Consider the following 21324-nt stretch of genomic DNA (forward strand, 5'->3'; position numbering starts at 1 on the left):
GACCTTTTGCAATTCAACCACTGTGAAAGCTGTGTTGTACATGTAGCACAGCATATATGCGGAGCCCAAGGCTTGTCTTGGTCACCAACCTTGCATCCGAAGTAAAGATGATATGCCTTCTTCACTTGAGAATTGATACTTTTCTTCTGGTTGGCAAATGTCACTTCCCCACAAATATAGCAAAAATTGTCCGCGGTATTAACACACTTTCGAGGCATTACTGTTCTTTATTGTACGTAAATGGATAAAATAATAAGTTTTATGTAACAGTAGCTTGAACTGTCTCGCACAACGTCTAAAATATTTTAAATGCTGAACCTATCTGATTGGGCTTTATATAGTACACTGCTTACGTCAGCTTCAGCAGCCGCCTGGCATTAGTATAATAGGCCTACACATGTATAGTACACTGCTGACGTCAACTTACTTCAGCAGCCGCATGGCATTAGTATTGCATTGCATCAGAAAATGATGCAATCAACTGTGGATGATGTGAGCATGATGGTATTATGCAATGTTACATCATTATTCCGGATGTTGCTGCAGTCCTACTGGAGAAATTTACACAGTGAAACATAGAAAATGAGGTATATGAATATCTTCAAAACGAGAGCCAATACAAATTTTTCACGGTTATATTCGTGTTCGGCACACCAAAATACTACAGATTAGGGCCTTTTCAAGTCAGTAATGATTTCACTGTTGACCAGTGTTACATACGAGTGACAAGTCTATCTTTTACATTGTATTACATTCGAATGCCAAGTCAAGTATATCCACTGTATTACATACGAGTGCAAAGAATCTTATTTGCATTGTATTACATGCAAGTGCCAAGTCTATTCAATGGAGCCATTGTTGATTTTTCGAATGTTGATACTTGTTTCTCACCCCAAGTATTATCTCCCGCTATGTGGGGTATATTAGCACCTTACTTCATTAAACATAAATAAAAACTAACTAGTTCATGTTTATACATGACCAAGCTATAAACCTAAAGAAGATCAGAAGTCGCCTATGCTATCTTTTGCGAGTCAATACACAATGCATCAGAGAAGACTACATTTTTTGGATCGAAACTCGTCGTTACATACTATTGGCATACTTGATTATTTTTGTAAGGCTTACGGTAACAAAGGTACCGATTTTTTGAACAGTAAATACCACATCACATCTAGGCTTTCGGATCTGAGATCTAAAAAGTCCAAGCCAATTGTGTGTGTTTGAATAGGTATAGAGACTATCTCAAACTTCTTTTTAGGCGAGAAGACGACGATATTTCAAACCCTTTAGGATTTACCGGTCTTCATCTGAATTCTTTTATTTCCATGCGTATTACTCGTTCGCCCCTTGCACAGCCAGGAGGGCTTTATCACTAACCTGCCAGATGACGGGACTGCGCAGGCTTTGCGCTGTGGGAGGGGGACTGCAACTGGGTTCTTGATCCCTCCACCCAGCCTTTAGGACAGCCAGATATAGGTTTTGGAAGAGCGTAGGTCCCGTAGGGCCATGTCAACGGCATAGCCAGTTTGGAATCTTGGGGGAAAATGGTACATGGTTAAAAATGATGCTATGCATTTTAGATGACATAATGCATACTGCAAGTATATGCTCAAAGCAGCATTTAATTACGTCTGCGTTTAATTTAATTATTTATGAATTAAATATGCATTTAATTATTCAGCTGTGATCTAAGTACCCAGAATCTTTAGGAAACATAGTTATCCGTCATCCCAAATGTATCATACATATTCTTATTATCTACAACCCTTCAATCCCTGTATATTATATAAATACATCCTTCCATCCATCTATCCATTTGTACAACCATGTATCAATCCTTCAGTACATTCATGCAATTATCAATATGCCAACGAACCAGAGAATCGATTTATTAAGCAATTACGTTCGTGTAGAATAAATCATATGCGAGCCATTTAATGAATAATCAGCCAAACAATCGATCAATGCTGTTCAGATTGCATTACTTACTCAAAACTTTGTATCACATCATTCAATCACTGGCATTTGTCTCTTTATTAATTAATCAATTAATTGCTAAATTGATATGTCAATTAATAAATCAGTGACTAAATTTTCTTAGATTTGACTATTTAATCAGCCATAAACTTTGCATTGAAACTACAGAATAAAGCGGTAATTTTTCTCATTTGTTTTGGATTTATTAATGGAGGATAGTTCTTTAATCTACTCCTAGTTTAAAATTTTGACACATAAATTAAATTGAAAATCATTTATCATGCATCTCTCGAATTTTACCTGCCGGTGGTGTAAGTCCCTTGAAGCCTGGGTAAGTTTTGAGAGCTTGGATGATGTTGTTCTGCCATGTCGATAACTTTCCGCTGGCGTCGGAGTTACATACACCTTGTGAGACAAGGAATGGCAGCCCCTGCCAATATTCGCTGTTCAAGGCCAGATCTATGGTAACCAAAGTCTTGGCGATGACGTCATTACTATACATGTCCCCAATTGTCAGCATGTCCTCGAAAACCCCTAGAATGTACTTATACTCGTAGCGATATTGAAACGAGTTTATGTCGATGACGTAAGAAGCGCTGTATCCTTCAAGCGGACCACCGATTGAAATATCATCAGTGACCTACAATGATGCCAAGGAGTTTACGTGAAAGCCACATATATTCTAACTAAAATTCGTACATAAAAGTGTTAATAAAATGTAAGATATTTAGTTCTAACGCTTGCTTGTCTCCTTCTTATGAGGGAAAAATGGAAGGTTGATGTCGTCCATGTTAATTCACTGTTCACGTATTTGTGATAACACATTAAGTACAAAACTATCCGTGGAAATTTCTTGACGCGTGCAATATTTAATGTGTAGACAGCGGGAACTAGATTTTTCATCAAAGTGATGTATGACACCTCCGCAAGAAAACTGCACAACTAGAAAGTCAACTTTTGGAATCACTATTATCTCTATGACCATTGTACGCACGCTTCTTAACATGACAAGACCAAGTTTATGAAAACACAACTGTTCATTAGGTTTCTCCCTAATCTATAGGGAGTGACCCCTGTGACATAACTTCAAAACTGTTCACAGTTCCACCATAAAGTATGTGAAGACTTGGTCGGGATGACATGGACAATTCACCGATGCAGTAAGCATTAGTTACCCACTCGGGCACATCCACTAGGACACATCCCATGGCATGAAAGGGCCAAGTCGCGTATGCATTTTTCACTTACCCCGGTTATTTCAATATACCTGGAGACTGGACCTACCCCGGGTATTTCAATATCAAAGGAGACTGGACCTGGTACTTACTCTATCTATCTAGAAACCCACTCTAAAACTATAAGCTCACGCACACTGCACGAAAATGGAAATTCCGTCTCCTTTATAGCAACCAATAAAAAGATTATTGGCTGAAGCCGAAAAAGACCAGAGATTATGTGTAACATTCTTAAGATAATCCACTGTAATTTTTAATCCAGTACTATGAAATTTAGACATGTGACTATAGACTTGTAAGTAAAAACATAACTCTACAGCACCACCGCACAATTGTCACGTTTTCCTCCTTGATCCAGCATCCCCAATTCGTTCCAATCCAACGGTCAACCCAGATTAGTCTTGTGCCAGGGATGAATTAATACTCCAATACAATTATGTATATCACGCATGAGCAAGCGTGCATGTGTGCGTGCGCATGGACAGTAAAGCCTAATATGTTTGCACTATGTAATTGATAAATTGAGACTAAAATAAAATTTACATAAATTTAATAATGTGATTTTGGTAGGTACTTAGGTGATGCATACTGTTTCCATTTTAAAAGTATATTATTTCTTAATTTTTACAGTAGAGCAGTGAAAGGAAAAATAATAAAAGCTTTAGCAGAAGATGAAATGCTCATATTCACTTGTACGTTGCTTCTGTCATTTTGTTCAAAGCGTTATAGACCATCATTTAAACATGACCGTAATAATATTATCATTTTCTCTTTGTTTGAAGATTTCTGAAAAGAAATCGTTGCTTCATTCGTATACTAAAGGAGATTCAATGAGTTGAATATAATTTCCTTATGGTTACTCTCGCTATTCCCGATCACCCCTCTCTCGCCATTCCTCATCACCCCTCTTTCCGCGTAACGTACTTACATTTTGAACGACGAAGTTGAATAGGTCTAGACGTCGCCCTATAAAACGGTTGGTTGACTTTTTCCCGATGCTTGCGTCGGTAATAATGTGCTAAAGATGAGAGATGAAGTCCTTACATTCTTTGAATTTCAGTGCAATCTTAGACTCTAATTGGTATAATTTTAACATTCATATTTGTGAAGCAGCATATATATCATTAAAAATAGTGCAATTTACCATTGTCACAATAAAACTTGAGCTTTGTATTCACGCGAAAGTCATGCGAGTTCTAATGGCTTTTAGTTTCTCACATTTTGCAATGTTTGGCTGCAACATTATATTATCAGCTAAAAGGCTTAAAGAAATATGCACTTCCAAACGATGAAGAATATCTATTGCAATTTGTAAAATGTACAAGTTTATGTTGCTAGTTCGCACAGTGTTACATCACAATTTAATGGCCACACGTAATTGGTTACAATAAGTATATCGTCTAGTACCGGGACCACTAATAATTTCCTTAAAAGTAATACTACCCTAGAGTTCCAAGTGACCAAGTGGTAGCGAAAGGATGTATCTTTTATTTTATTTCAAGTTGGATTTAATTATTTATATAATGGTCTCTTCATGTAAACTTCTTAATTAAAAATTAATTAAAATGATAAATAGGTTTTATGTGCTTTCTAAATTAATTGGACGAATGGTAATCATATTGCACAAGAGGCTAGAAACATTAATTACCGTTCCCCATTCGTCAATGAATGCCATGTATTTCGTTTCGTCAAATTCCGTCGGAAGAGAGCAAACGGATGCAGCGAACTCTCGTGTTATAGGGAAGTGGTCAGCTGCTGCCAGATTTGTTGCATATCGGGAATGTCCCATGTTGCAGATGGTTGCAGCGTCCTGGAAAATGTAATGATGATGACTCGTCTGCGTCTTCAGGGCCTGGTAGCCTAAAATAAATCAGACGTGGAATGAAGCTAATTTAGACCCAAGCGAAGACGCTAGAAGAAGGGGCTATGTACAGCAGGATAGAAAGTTAAATGTAAGCCTATTAATTACGTTGGATAAATGCGTCAAGATGATATGGGATAGGTAACGGGGCCATAAAGTAGCGAAAACGAAAGTTAAGTCTTGAAATGAATTCATAAAACATAAATGAGGTCTACATGATGAAATAGTGTAGAAATGTAGTTTGGTACAGATTTGCATTGTGAATTTCATTTCAAGGGTCTCGAAAAGGAACAAATTCAAATGGAGATCATATTTCAGGGATGGGGATAAAATGGAAAGGACATTTAAAATTAGGCAGAATAGCAGAATATAAGTGAGTAGAAAATATCCGATGAATCTGGGGCACGCCAGCATTATTCTGGAGAAAACAAACTGATGCATTGGTGTTGATAAAAGAATATTCTTAAATACTGCGCGTCGAATGTATTTGTTGTGCTATTATTACTGTCTCGCAGTGTGTTACGGCAACATTTCTAGGCCGAACATATTTCGTTACAATAAACATATCCTCTAGTGCGGAACCAATAATTATCTCGTTAAAAGCAATGATAACCTTGATTCCCTTGAACATATTGATATTTGAGTTCCGATCGACTTGTTAGTTTTAAAAGTGCGATCTGTCCATAGAGCATACACAGATTATATTCCTAAAGACCGCTCCGGTTCGATCCCCGGCCGAGTCACACCAAACACACAAAAAATGATATTAGCAGCTGTCTCACTTGTCGCTCAGCATTAAGAGGCTATCGTTAGGACTGGTCGGCATGGTGTCAGGATAATGTGAATGGGTGGGACATCATGCTACATGTCTGCAGCATGAAGCTTCAGTGCTAGACGTCACTATAAACTGCCACATTACAGACATCGTAGCCATATGACTAAAACATTGTTAAAGCTACGTTATATATCCAAATATCACACCCGCACGCGCACACGCACACGCACACACTCACTCCTAGACTGATTTATGGAGCAAGGAGAGAATTCCGCACGATATTTGCTATTAATTTGTCAAGTACTAGGTTGTGAAGTACCGAAAAGGAATATAGCATATCTCCAAGAGGAGTTAGACTCGGGGAAAGTGTTTGCTTCAAAGCGTTATGACCCAGCAAGGCAATGTGCAGATACAGAACTTCGTAAAATCAGGACTTCCTGTGAGACAACTTTCCCGATAAGTTGGTACTACACGTGAAGGAGCTGTCGATCGTCGACGTAAAAATGTTGGTGAAAAATAGGACATAATGGCCGGCAACACCTTGACCATCAATATAAAACATGACTCGTCTTGTTGCTAATCAGGACTCCGTTCCTAATGTCATCAAATGCATATACATGGAGACATCTCACCAGCGGGTGCCAATCAGTGTGTAATCGTATGTACTATTATCTGGCTTTGCACACTTCAGAGGTACTGATCATTTTGACAGTGGAGAAAGGAGTGTATCAGCGAATTCAGAATTATTCAATACTGTTCAGAACTACGCTTATGAACACGTTTCTCCTCTACAAAGCATCATGTGTCATAAAAGGAAAAACATCTTTAAGGCGATTAACAGTTACAGGCTGTGCCAAACACGCGATTACCTTTAATTACCTTCAAAGTAAATAACAGGTGTTTGACACTTTATGGACGATGACAAATCAGTTATGAGAACGTTGTGAAAGGTGGCGAAAGTAATTAGAAACCAGACTCTACAGAACGGGAGAGCCAACAAATACTAGATCAAGCATTGGTAGACACAAAAAAAAAAAAACACGAAGCACCAGAAAAGAAATTAGGCAAGCTCATTTTCCGCGGAAGGGGGTGGATGGATGAAATGACTGACGCCAAAAACAGCGATGATTGAAGAATAATATCAACGGAACGAGTATTTCTGCTGAGAGGCGGCTCCGACAGTAAACTAAAATATGACAGTGACCTACGAGGCAGAAAATTTAAAACTTTTCGGTAGAAGATGAATTAGTTACACGGCTTTAGTCTCTTAATAACCCCGCCTCCACCTAGAGAAGAATATTTATATCTCTGGTTCAATGAATCAATGACGTAGCCTTCGATACTTGATTTACCGACTGTAAAGTAGCTGCAAAAAACTTTAAAGCTTCTTTAAAGAAAAATTAAACACAATCAAATTGCAAAGAATACCTGAAGAGAAATGCAAATGTGTACAGATTTTACGTGAACAATAATTAAGATTTTCAATGCCATTAATCCGTACTTGAAAAAAATATTATCAGTCGAAAATTTGATTATTATATAATGTACATCTAGACTTAATTAACAGACTTTTGAAGCGGCATATTCAAGAAATATACTGATTAGTGAAAATTCTAGCATATAACAAGGCCTGTGAATACAAATAAGAGAGTTTAAATGAACGATGTCTCTGAAGTCTATTTGAAAAGTTATATTACAAATGTGGCCAGGAAAACAGCAAAGGCATTCTCTCATAGTTGTATGTATCTCAAATTAATTCATAAATGTTACCAGCTAAATGTGTACAGCGCTAATGGTCGAACTGAAGTGCTTACGGTGGATTAGGTATGATAAAAAATAGTGTAAGATCAATCAAAACACATTTTTTGTCGTGGTCAGCGTGGCACGTAAACATTAAGCCTGACGTAAGAGCTGGGCCCGCTATAACTTGGGGGCTTGTAATAGATAACCCTAATGTTTGGAGAGTCCGTTCGATAACCGTGAGAGAGAGAGAGAGAGAGAGAGAGAGAGAGAGAGAGAGAGAGAGATGTTAAAGTAAGGTCAAATAGTGGAAAATGGCAGAGCTGAGACAAATCAGAGCAATAATTCTGGGAATTCTTTCTGTCGTTTGAAAAAGGGGTCACATAACGATATTATCCAGAACTGTAGTTAATAAAGTCAGTCTAGAGAGGATTATTCTGACTTCGATGGGAGTGTTAAATGTTTTTAGCGGGTTTAGAGAAAGTAACCCTGATTGGCTAAGAAAATGAGGGGGTTTGTGTTCCCAAACTGAATTCAATTTCTTTTAAGAAAGTCTCCTCGTAAAAATAGTCAGTCTTAGTTCTGGGGGAAGCCAGAATTTAGCTTTGAGGAAAATTAAAAGTGATTTCTGCTCGTTAAAGAAATCGTCCAAGGAAGAAGGTCTTAAAATTTGAGAGACCGGGATCCAGAGAGCAAACAGGTGGAATTTTCTCCTGATAAGCAAGTGAGGTCTCGGGAAGGCAAAAACGACAAAAAGGCTTCATACCTTTAGTGCACATTGGAAAAGAGTACAGTCTACAATCAAGACGGTTGATGACCCGAAGAGGCAAGAGAGAGAGAGAGAGAGAGAGAGAGAGAGAGAGAGAGAGAGAGAGAGAGATAGATAGTGCAGCTCTGACCAATCACCAACAGTGATTTGGAAAAGACCGGAAGCAACCTGGTGATACTGACATGCCGGCCATTTGAATTCGATCATTCACTTGATTATATGATGACATTTATTCTATATCCCTGTTCAGATCTCTATTACATTCATTAATTTCATATTTGATTGTATTGTTTACTCGACCATGTCAATAACATCGATCATCTTCTATACAACGATAATCAAAAGCCCTAAGGAATGGGTATCTCACATTTCATCACTAAATGTGTACAGCGCTAATGGTCGAACTGAAGTGCTTACAATTCTTTGCAATCTCACATCTCATCATCATCTGACAACACTGTACATGCCGTTTAGTTAATTTTTTTGTTTTGTTGTATAGAGATAACTTTTGCTCGGATAAAATACTTTCTGTAGTATCTCCTTTTAAGACTTAAGCTTGATAACTACAGGATTACCTAGAATTACTTGCCTTGTGTTCAATATTTACTGCGTACAGTTAGAAAGTACCATTTTCGAAAATATTTGATTTGCATTTCTAAATTCTAATTGTTTCGCTAATTTTGACTTCAAGAGTTTCTAACGCATCGCCTTTCACAAAACCAAATAGATTCATCCATACTTTTAATGTTTTCTTCCTTGCTAGCTTTAATTGGGATCTTCACTGTTGACGCGTGATGAGTGCTAATGTGTCCCTGAATTAAATTTGGTTATCTGGTTTCAGTTTGATACTTCGACATTCTAATACTCAGACTTGTGAAACACCTTTACACAACAGGTGGTTTTTATTTAAGTAAAGAAAAATGTTTGCAGTGTTTTCCATTTCCAAAACATCCATAACTTTCCAGCTATAAAACTCTTTCCCCTCCTCGAACTGTGCATTTGCATCCGTCTATTTGTTTAAGAAAAGAACGTGTATGTCATCTCCCTTTTCCGCATTTACTTTCGTTGCCCAAGCATATTTTGGAAGACATCCATTACAGTTATGGTCCAAAAATAACCGGATAAAATTTGTATATTTATCTACATTAAATATGGAGTTCTTCTTATTGTACTGGTTTGACCACCTTACAGTTAGGACTGATGCTGCTTATGTAAATACTCTAATTACTAAATGCAATCTTTTAAAGAATATTCCGGGATATTTAGTTTTTGATATTTGAAATCGAGAAATAAACCTTTTGATGATCTTTGATGTTATTTTGCAACACAATTAGCTAGATCCATGCTTTACTCCCATCCAAAGCAATAAGGAAATACATATCTGCTGATAACGTGATAACGGGAAGGTTGGTTTCATGTTCATTTAATGAAATATTTCTATTACGTTTCTACAAAATGATATCTTTCTGTCATTATTTGTCTTGTACATAATATTTCATGTATTTTGTAATGTAGTTGATGCAAAATTTCCACATTCAGTACGCGAAGATGCTGTTCAATTTGCTTCCTAACCAGCTGTGCTAGAGTAGATATAATTTTTTTAGCGTCATCATTTATTGTACATGCTTGAAGATCGTACCATTTCAAATTTACGACTAGCTCAGAGCTAACATATCAGTATGGTCAAGGAACTCGAGGGTATTTTTTATTTTAAAAATGTAAGTGGCTCAGTGACTTGATGGTACTTTTGTTTACTCGAATATGATTGGCCTAGAAGAGTCGTCGTGTGGGGATCGGATTATGTTGCTCTGCAAAACCTCTTACACTCTTGGCTAACAACATGGTAATACACATAAATGACTGTCTGCTTTAATCTGCTGAGTGAATATAGGCATGCTTATGACATATATATACATACTCATGACATATAAATGCATGCTTTGTGACATATACAGGCATGCTTATGACATATATCGGCATGCTTATGACATATATAGGCATGCTTGTGACCTAATAATGCACGCTTATCATATATATGCTTGTTCTGACATATATAGTCAAGCTTATGACATAAATGCATGCTTATGACATATGTAGACATTCGGATGCATTGATATAGATACATGCCATGCCTTCTAACTACCACTTATTAACTTTAGGTTAAGAATTAAGATGTTAATGAAACAAGTTGTATAAGTATTGTTATACAAGCCATCTCGCAATGTTTGCTCAGACTTGCCATTATTAACGTGTTGTTCAATCTCTTTAAAACTTTGCACGTTAAAGGAGCCGTTACGGTTGTTTATAATGATATGGAGCTCTAAACCCTCCCACCATGTTTGCAGTGAAACCCATACAACCCTTCCACCATGTTTGCAGTGAAACGCATGCAAGATTTCCACCATGTTTGCAGTGAAACCCATGCAACCCTTCCACCATGTTTGCAGTGAAACCCTTGCAACCCTTCCGCCATGTTTGCAGTGAAACCCATGCAACCCTTCCACCATGTTTGCAGTGAAACCCTTGCAACCCTTCCGCCATGTTTGCAGTGAAACCCATGCAACCCTTCCATCATGTCTGCAGTGAAACCCGGGGCCCCGAGTGGCCGAGTGGTCTAAAGCGCTCTTCGTTACGGATCACTGCCATCTCACCTCTGTCTGCGGCGGTTCGAGTCTAGGATTCAGCCAATGTGGGTATGTGAGAAAGCTTGCCAGTAGCTTCTCGTGGGTCGGTGGTTCTTTCCGGGGTTTTCCCGGGTTCTTCCTCCACCATTAATACTGGCCGCCATGTATAGCCTATCGTGTGCTGAAAAATGGCGTTAAACCCCACAACAACAACAACAACAGCAGTGAAACCCATGCAAGCTTTCCACCATGTTTGCAGTGAAACCCATGCAACCCTTCCACCATGTTTGCAGTGAAACCCATGCAAGCTTTCCACCATGTTTGCAGTGAAACCCATGTAACCCTTTCGCCATGTTCGCAGTGAAACCCATGCAACCCTTCCATTTTGTTTGCAGTGAAACTCATGCAACCCTCCCACCATGTTTGCACACATTTCAAGCGCGTGAGCAATGAATTACGTGTAATCTTGTTTCTCGTATATCTGTCTATAGTTATAAATGGTAGGCAGGTAATGTATGGTTCAATTTTACTTGAAAACATTCACAACATTCATAATGAATCATATAGTAAACCTCTCTCCCCAACTTACTTCTCTAACTCTGTATGCCCATCTTTTTCAGTAGCTTACTAATGGGAGGGTGAGTGGGTGACCCAGGCACCAGAGGTTTTGGATCGCCAAAACCACAGGCGCCAGAGGTCCCGGGGTATCAAAACCCATTTGGGCCTCATCGTCGCCCCAAGCGCCATTTACTCTTAGTACGCCACTTATCTGCCCCCCCCCCCCTCCGGCCTAATCGTCTACTCAGGTAACCATCCATCTATATATACATCTGTGCCAGTGTATTCATCTAACAATCATGTTGATAAATATTTACAAATTTTACTAATTATCTGCAGGGCCGACAAGGGGGGGGGGAGGAGCAACCGGGGATATATTCCCGGGTCCCGGGCTCGTAAGGGGGCCGGGCCGAACAACACGTTTTTAATTTGTAAAACAATTCTTTTTTGTTTGAACAAGAACTAGGAGAAGCCCGGGTGTTTCTTATCCCAGTGCCAGTGATCGCTCTCTACTGCTCTGATTATTTGTCTTTGTACTACAATTCATTTGCCGCCAAATTGGACGAAACGTGGAAATGTTCATTTTTCTAAAGGGAAAACCAGACACTGTTTGTTCACTAAATTACTTTATATTTATATGACATAGGGGTGTGTGAATACATGCGTCAGTGGCTAGATGTGGATTTATGTATTGGATAAACCGATCTTATTTTGTCTCGTAAATGGGACAAAACATAGTCTTTATCCAACATAACAAAGTATATTTCCATCAAGTAAGAAAACGAACTGAAGATAAGTTCAAACAGGCCGCGATAAAGCAGGCAATAAAGGTTGAATGACCTGAATACGGGCAAATTGATTGGATGATGCATCTTCGATACCGACAGTATTGTCTGTCCACCTGGAAGGTATACAATGTACTGTATACCCTCGACACGTTTGCGTGTCTACTAACGACGGGGCTCCTAAAGGATATATTAAAAATGGACCACATGTTCGTTGAGAAACCACACCGATTTTCATTAATAGAAACTAATGTTCTTTTGTTGTTGAATTTGCTTTTAAATTTGCATCTCCTTTTATCTGTGGGTACCTGTATCGTGTATACTTTTAATTTATTGACGAGAAGAAAGAAAGAAAAAAAAAATTGGATATTGAACCTATATATGAATCGAAACAAAAGTATTTGTTATGGCAATTAATGTCGGAAGTACTAAACATTTATCATTATTTGCTATTACAGAATTGCAATGAGAAATACTAAACAGATATAGTTCGCAAAGCAATTAGGATACCTAGAGAAGCGTAAAGGACTACTACTACTACTACTAAGCAGAATTCGGTCACGAAATATTCCGATGTATGATTGAAGATCAAATAATCATAGACAAGGTGTCTTGTTTTGTCATTTTGTGGGAATAGTGGGACTGTATTGGGCTGGCTGTGATTTGTCGTTAAGACGAAAACTGTTTGCGTGTTTTTAACTGCATTCAATAGTATTTTTCCTTTCACGGCGCTCTAAGTCTATCCATCTAGACACTGAACCCAACTGGCAGCATCTCAATGTCTAGAATGTTTAGCTAAGTTACATGTGTTGGCGAATTTAATAAAAATGTTCAGCTGAGTTGCGCTAGTTGGCGAGTTTGGTGAGAATGTCTATGTGAGTTGCGATAGTCTGCGAGCTTAGTGAAAATGTCTAGCTGAGTTTAGTGAGAATGTCTAGCGGAGTTGCGATAGTTGGCGAGTTTAGTGAGAATGTCTAGCTGAGTTGCGATAGTTGGCGAACTTAGTGAGAATGCCTAGCTGAGTTACGATAGTTGGCGTGTTTAGTGAGAATGTCTAGCGGAGTTGCGATAGTTGGCGAGTTTGGTGAGAATGTCTAGCTGAGTTGCTATAGTTGGTGAGTATAGTGCCACGTTTAATGTGAATAAGCCTCCTGCGGTTACTCGCTATCTTTCTGAAATGCAACGTTGCGCCAATATACTGAACGAAACAATTTTTTCTAGTCAACAGATAAATGATAACACACATACACACACACACATACAAACACACACACACACACACACACACACACACACACAGAGCAAAACCACTGTGGTTGCATCAAATCTATATATGTAGGTATATATGACCTTAAATAAGATATATTTTCCATACTTAATTTTCGTCTTCTTTTTTTCTTCTCTCTCTTTTCTCTCGCCTACCCCTACCCCATTTCAGTATGCGCAGATCATAAACAATATGTGTACGAGTAATTTGTGAAGCAATGAGGTGTTGCCAGGCAAAAAGATTATTTTAATTTAAAAAATCATAAAAACAAACTTCAAACCACAACAAGAAGATTTAAAATATTATCTTCACTTCTTTTTTTTTACATCTGTTATTTCTTGATGCAAATTTGCGTTGACTGAACTTATCATAATGTGTTTCCATCTGATATTGCGTGTTATCCACTGTCATAATGTGTTTCCATCTGATATTGCGTGTTATCCACTGTCATAATGTGTTTCCATCTGATATTGCGTGTTATCCACTGTCATAATGTGTTTCCATCTGATATTGCGTGTTATCCACTGTCAACATAATTCATAAACTTAACTACAAACGATAACAGTTAAACGCAAAACACTCGATTACATATGCCATTAAAACTTTGTTAAACATACCGACCACCAAAATATGGATGAAACGAAATTTTACGAACTACACTGATTGATTCTCAGGGCCACATACGAGAGTAAAACTGTAAAATGCAAACCAGAATGGGTAAACTCGCACTCATTAATATATTACGTTCTCAAAATTGTCGGTTTCGATCAATCTGTGACGCTACACCCACCGCAACAATGTTTATCGTATTATTCCATGAAAGCAAATATATATCCAAAAAATCGCATTAATTTTGTACAATAACAACAAATAAAATACAATGTTTGAAACGTTGCATATAGAAGAACAAAATTCTCAAAAGGTACTATCCCAAATTATTTTAAAAGATTTAGTAACTTGTTTGATGTAGTAATAATATTTATCGTGTTAACCGCATTGGGACAGAAAGAATGGGAAACAATTTCATACAAATAAATTTTTCCGGCCTTCAAGTATATAATACAAGTATATAATAATAGAAAATGTAACTTTTTGAGTATATATTAAAATGTCTTGGGGGCGAAATAAAACATTTTGTCTTGTCTCTCTCTCTCTCGTGTGTGTATGTGTGTGTGTGTGTGTTTGAATACTGCCCATCTAAATCGCATATTTTCAAAAACTTTATAACAAAAACTGAACTTACATCCAGCTTTAATTTTATTAAATCAAATCAACAGACCCCCCGCCCTCCGTAAATCACATATATGAGTGAGTAAACAATTAATTTGTGTTAATAGTTTTTATAGTTCTACATTTGGCTACCCGCAATAAAACCGCGTCTATGTTTTTAAAAGTGTTAACAAATTTCTATTCGAGTTCATGGAAACCCCATAATCTCTGAATCAACCTAACTGCATTATATACTAGTCTACTTAATGTTTATGAGTTAATTCGGGGAAACCCTTTAATCAGAATGTCAAGTTAATACAGGGAACCCCTTTAATCAAAATGTCAAGTTAATACGGGGAACCTCTTTAATCAGAATGTCAAGTTAATACGGGGAACCCCTTTAATCAGAATGTCAAGTTAATACGGGGAACCCCTTTAATCAGAATGTCAACGCCAGTGCATATCTGTTTCTGTCACATCAAAGGAATTTCCTGAGCGAGTCGTGCTGGTCCATGGCAGCATACCAAAAAATGCATGGATTTGCAATATATTAGTGAGTACATGATGTAGTATCTAACAAAATACACAATTTGGACATAAGTCGATGTGGTTTTGTTTGAGACACTTACTCGAGCTGGGACACATTTATAATACATATAGGACCACAAACATACGTAGTCAGGAGTTGTGACTTTGTTCTAATTTTTCCTTCCAACTTTACTGCAAAATTTTAGATAACAAGATTATATAAGTTTTGCCCTTCAATCATGATGACAATCTGCCACCCACATTTATAAAAACACCTACCCCCTGTCCCTGAGGTTTCATGAATGCAAAATAACCCTGGTGTTCCATCTTACGCGTCGTAAGTGGCGTCTACTGGAGGCAACCTTTATTCCCTAAGAAGTCATGTGATAATGTTTCAGCTAAGAAGGTCTTAGACTTTTTTTTATATAAAAATGTGGTTTATATCAAAAGTTTGTTTTAATATATTAAGAATGTAGCTCTTTCTTGCTTTTATCTTTGTTTTGTATATCTTTTGTGGCTGTCTAAACTTACTTGCCACTATTTATTCAGGGGTGTGCTGATGTGCCTTAGCATGAGACAGAAGATCACTCATGGCATACATACATGCATGCGTGCGTGTATGCTTATATACACACATTATTTTTGTTCTTGCTTACATTTTACTCTTACAGAAAGTGGAATGAAAACGCAACTTATTTTCCTGTCATAGTTTATGCTGCATACAGGTCAAAGGTTATTATATTGTCAGGACCTTATTTTTGTATGCTGCATACAGGTCAAACTTTAATGTATGGTGGGAACCATATATTTCCATACTGCATACAAGTAAAAATTTAATGTATGGTGGGAACCATGTATTTTTATGCTGCACACGGGTCAAAATTTAATGTATGGTGGAAACCATATATTGTTGTATCATGCATGCAGGCCAAAATTTAATGTATGGTGGGAACCATGTATTTCCATACTGTATACAAGTAAAAATTTAATGAATTGTCGAACTATATATTGCCATACTGCATATAAACCAAATTTAATGTGTGATGGGAACCATATATTTTTATACTGCACATAAATCAAATGCTCTTGCATAGTCAGAAGGTTATACTTTTACAGTATGTCTTTTCAAACGATGAAGCTGCAAACAAACACTCTATCCTTGTAGTACGATTTTAAAACTTCTCGTGATCATCAAATTCTGGAAAAGGACAAAAAAGAGGATACGACATAGGACATCGAGTAAAACGGCCAGCCTGTCTGTAGCATTGTAGTGTCATATCACCTTGTACTAAAAACTTTGTACACGAAATGATGGATCTTTACCTACCTGAACTGAGCATGAAGGCATACGGGCGTAGGGTTGAATCCGCTGAACCTAGAAAAAGAATATATGTATATAAAGTAGCTATTGTATACTGTATTACACACACACACACACACACACACACACATCATATGGTGAATTGCAGTCCTTTCACGTGTTTTGGATCCATCGAGGGTTCGCGTGTGTCAGGGATTGATGAAAATAACTGCAATGAACTGTCAACGAACAGTGAGAAACTAGATTCTCACTAGCCTGAGCTCTTTCTATTCTAAATTTGGTTTATTTTTCAGAGGCAGCAACAAAATAGAGATAAGACAAACAATAAACAAACAAGCGCTGAAATTACAAAAGTTAACATAACTATTTCTCTTGAAATCAAATCTTTAAAATGTTTTATGTTTCGACTGTATATCTATTTATATCGACCTTACAAATGGATGAGCCATATCTATTTTTAAAATGTAAATTGGCGTAAACCGTAAAATATATCCTGGATATTTCATTTTTTAAATAGGAATAAGAGGCGAGTGAACGGATAATGAGCAAAGTGAAAATAAATATTTAACTGTAACAGTGCTGGCTATAAATGATGATGATTTTATTTGCACGTGGTCGTCTATTTTCTTGCCGCCCAGTAAGATTCCTTTTCTTTCCTGGTTTTGAAACTCAATTTGGGGTTGAGCAATTGCAAATAGTGTTACATCACTCAAAGTGTGGCAAGGGGAAATATTCTACAACTGGACGTCTGTCCAGAATCTTTGTCATCCAGTCAGATCTTTGATGATTGATCGTTTTATTTAGCTTTTCAGTTTTGCCGACCAAATGAATCTCACAGATCTTACCGTGATGAGATAAATTACATTATCTGTTTTGCACGTTCTTTTGGACCGTGTTAAGTTCAGGTTTTCGCTGGTTTGAGGTGAAGACTTCTGCTGTGAATTTTATTAAGGATGAAATTTGTTTATTTTTGCTATGAAATCCTCCAGATTTTCTCTTGCATGTTGGAACTTCATATCTATATCATCGATGAAATGTATGCATTGGTATGATGTCAATTCCATCGATGCTAAAATTGACTCTCCAGTCCTCCTATAAAACTGAGCATTTTTGTGCCCATTGTGATTCCATTGGTTTTGAGGTAATATTCTTCATTGAATGTAAAACTAACGAGTTTTAAGATAAGCTCCAGAAGTTTAACAATGCAGTTAGTGGGCGGATTGTCCACAGTTCTTGTTTCCCATGCTTACTTACATGACTGTATCCCTTCACTGTGCATTATTATATCAGTAGTGACGTCTAAGTAAAAGTGACGTCTAAGGAAACGGGCATGGTAGTATGGCTCGCTTGCTTTGTTTTTTAATACGTAATCTGTTGTGTCGTCGAGATAGGTCAATAATTTGTGGACATGTGGTCTCAATCATCCAAATATTCTAATATCCTCTCTGTGGGATGCCACAGAGAGGTTTATCGTAAAATCGATTTATGTACTGCCTTAGTCTGAGAGCATTCTTTGGACAATAGTGAATGAAGGAAGCAAAATTTCGCTGAACTTTAAAAGTAGGTCATTTTTGTTTCCTCGATGAAAAACTTTCATATTCGATAAGGATGAGTTTATATCCATTATCACGAAAGAAACTAGTCAATCTATTTTTGGAATTCTCATAGATCATAAACCTTTTTTTTTTACAACTATTTTATGTTTCGTGTGGAACATTTGATAAATATATTGTATGTTTAGGGCTTCAAGCGCTAGGCCCTAGAATTGACGACTGCGTTAGAGATAAAGACTTTGGATTTACTATGCGAAATGAGAGATTACCTCATTTAACTCGGATGTGAAAACCTGACCTAATATAAATTTTCTTACAATTTAAAATCATTGGCTTCAATCTTTTTAGGCCACAAATATTTAAACAGAGATCATTACATCAATAGCTGTATCTAAATCTTTTGGAACGTTACTCTTTCACCTTTTGAATTTTTCACATTTAGTTTTGAAAACATCGTCTGATGACGACGACGACGCTGAGAATACTAATGGTAATGATTGTTCAGTTTATTTATTTCTTTATTCAGTTATTTAATATTGCATTCATTATAATCTTTGTCTATTCTTTAAATGGTAGATGAAGTAAGAAAAGCAATCGCCATAAGTTATCTACCTGATGACTGAACCGTATTAAAAAGTTTGTCCTGGTATGACTTGATGTCGTAAAAGAGATGAAAGCCGTGGGATATTTGACAATTATCGTGGTGTTCCACCACGATCTGTCTTGCTGGATCCAAGGGATCAACGTACAATATTTTCTTGGTGAGTAGGGTTCCAGGGTCTTCACCTCCCGTGGACCAATGTTCACCATCCGGGTTTCCCTTCAAGAGGTTGTATCCTATACCTACGTGACGGATTGCACTCGGGTTCGGTGCCATGAAGGGGAGACCACCAGGACCAATCATTGGACCAACTGACCCACTTCCGCTTGAGCCACTTCCGGCAGAAACTGTGCCATCCGAACCAGCAACCCCAGATACAAGTTGGGCTTCTGTTGAGCTTAGACAGGCGAGTAATAGTACGGTTACCTGCATCTGTAAATGGAATTTAGAAGAACCCGATTTTAAAATGCGATAAAGATATTAAGATTTCGTTAGCCATTTTAGTTGTCTTTGAATAATATTTATTTTGGCTTTCCATCATCGTACCTGTGTCCTGTATCAGACCAAAATGTGTTTTCTTTTTTGTTCTAGTTATATAAAGATCGTGTCATGATTACATTAACAGTTTAATCTGATTCACCTGCATGTAATCTAACGATTCTTCTACTTACCCGAAATTTTGAAGTTTATAGCTTGAAATTTAAGCAGTAAACATATAGAAAATGACGATTTTTACTTCATTTACCAAACAAAGAACTATATTTTATATGAAAAGTGTGCGTTTTAGTACAGGAGTTTGTGTTTTAACTAGTCAAATCTGTTTTCAACGAAATTAAATGACTCCCAAATGTGTTGGTTTTTACTTGCAAAAACAACTTCATCAACCAGATAGGAAGCAAATTTTTACATATTTCTGTTTAAAGCTCATTTTGCTTCGCTCTTTCCAGAACATGAATGTATTATTATTTTTTAAAATTTATTTTCATGTTAAAATTCTTTATGCAATGTGCTGACCTTTAGGAATGCTCACTTTGCCATCATGCTGCCACATTTTTATAACCGATAAGGTCTCGTTACACTTGGGTTGCAGCAGCGACGTCACACAACCACAAGCAATTCGCCAGCATGGCCAACCGACAGTAAATCGAAACATATTTATGACCAGTGTATCGCAAAGTGCCGCCAAACATGTAGTGTTATTCACTAAAGAAATGCATTCTATGCGTGAATGTTTGATGCTGCAACTTAAACGCGACATGGAAAGCAGGTGACATATTTTTGCATAAACTACAACATGTTTCAAAACAACTTCATTTGTTACTAATATCCAATAAAAGTGATTTCATTTTAGTGCGCCAAATGGATGACGGAAAGTGCAATATTGAATTTTAAAATGTCGCCAAAAATCGTACAGATGCATATTTGACATATTTATGATGTACATTGTGCCAGGTAACTTTATAATTTCTTGTACTGCGTTGTGGTCAGTTAATAGCTTCAGGGAGCTAATGTTTCTTGTTAATATTAGTGAACACCAACTTTAGTTAAAACTGCTTCTGTCTTTGTGACTATGGGCATTCTATATGTAGGCACCTAATGCTAAAGCAAAAGAAAGTGCATTGAACAACCCATTTTCTGACTGGGGTGTGCGTTTACTTGTGAATTTCCGGGCTCGTGGAGCTGAATGATTTTACTGCGTTGTTTTGAAGTTTTTTTTGTTGGGATTGTTTTGTTTAATTTTTTGCACGGTAGGAAAATAATGACAGATTTAGAAGCCAATTTCATCGTAAACACTTTGCCACAAAATCTACAAAAAAGAGAATTAATTCAGTGTTTGTATTAAATTAAACAGGATGCAAACCTCAAAAATAGCTCTACATCTTTCCGTGTATTCATGGTCAGAGAGAGAGAGAGAGAGAGAGAGAGAGCTTGGAAAACATCAGGTTGTAGAGCTGATTTAGAACCATATAACTGTTTAGGGTTAGGAATTTAAATCGCTTTATCAGCAGACAGGAATGATTTAAGAACAGGTTAATGACGTTGCAAACTACATGGACTAACAAAACATTTGTATAAGTAAGGAATTTACTTACAGAGTACGCCATTGTTCAAAATTTTGATCAGCTGAGGTTAAATTTAAGGCCTTCGGTTATATACATGGGTTCCTTCATGCTTATCTCTGCCTATCAGTCCAAGTGACGTTGACAACCTTCCTACCTCCCACGAGCAATTCGGTGAATATAAATGTCCTCCCATCGTTACATATATAACTCGAACAACGTCAATACATATAAAAGCTGGACAACTGATGTCACAATAATCTATATTTTTTATTACAGCGAAATCTGTATGCAATCGACACACAAGGATAAACAAAAAATGTCCTATTTAGATGATTGCTTGTTATATAGAGGTTAAATATGAGAGTGAAGTTAAGAGAACGCACTCTGCTATTTTTCTGTATATAGATAAGTCCATTATATCACAGGGGCTCCTTACAAAGAAAATCAAGGGATGC

The 21324-nt window shown here is 37.2% G+C and overlaps 1 protein-coding gene across 1 annotated transcript in view; it reads right to left on the bottom strand.

Annotated features, from left to right (window-relative positions):
* Window positions 1-21023, bottom strand: part of LOC149794402 (uncharacterized) — a 32301-nt gene extending 11278 nt beyond the window's left edge. The window contains exons 1-7 of the mRNA XM_089968586.1: window positions 20900-21023; window positions 18818-19238; window positions 16659-16706; window positions 4864-5075; window positions 4144-4233; window positions 2281-2620; window positions 1381-1536 (exon numbers count right to left, since the gene is read on the bottom strand). Coding sequence (XP_089824712.1) covers window positions 1381-1536; window positions 2281-2620; window positions 4144-4233; window positions 4864-5075; window positions 16659-16706; window positions 18818-19238; window positions 20900-20911 — 1279 coding nt within the window. The 5' untranslated portion in view covers window positions 20912-21023. The remainder of the gene's footprint in view (window positions 1-1380; window positions 1537-2280; window positions 2621-4143; window positions 4234-4863; window positions 5076-16658; window positions 16707-18817; window positions 19239-20899) is intronic.
* Window positions 21024-21324: the final 301 nt, after the last annotated feature.

Source organism: Sinohyriopsis cumingii, chromosome 8, assembly GCF_028554795.1.
Source record: "Sinohyriopsis cumingii isolate HCF-2022 chromosome 8, ASM2855479v2, whole genome shotgun sequence".
NCBI lineage: Eukaryota > Metazoa > Mollusca > Bivalvia > Unionida > Unionidae > Sinohyriopsis > Sinohyriopsis cumingii.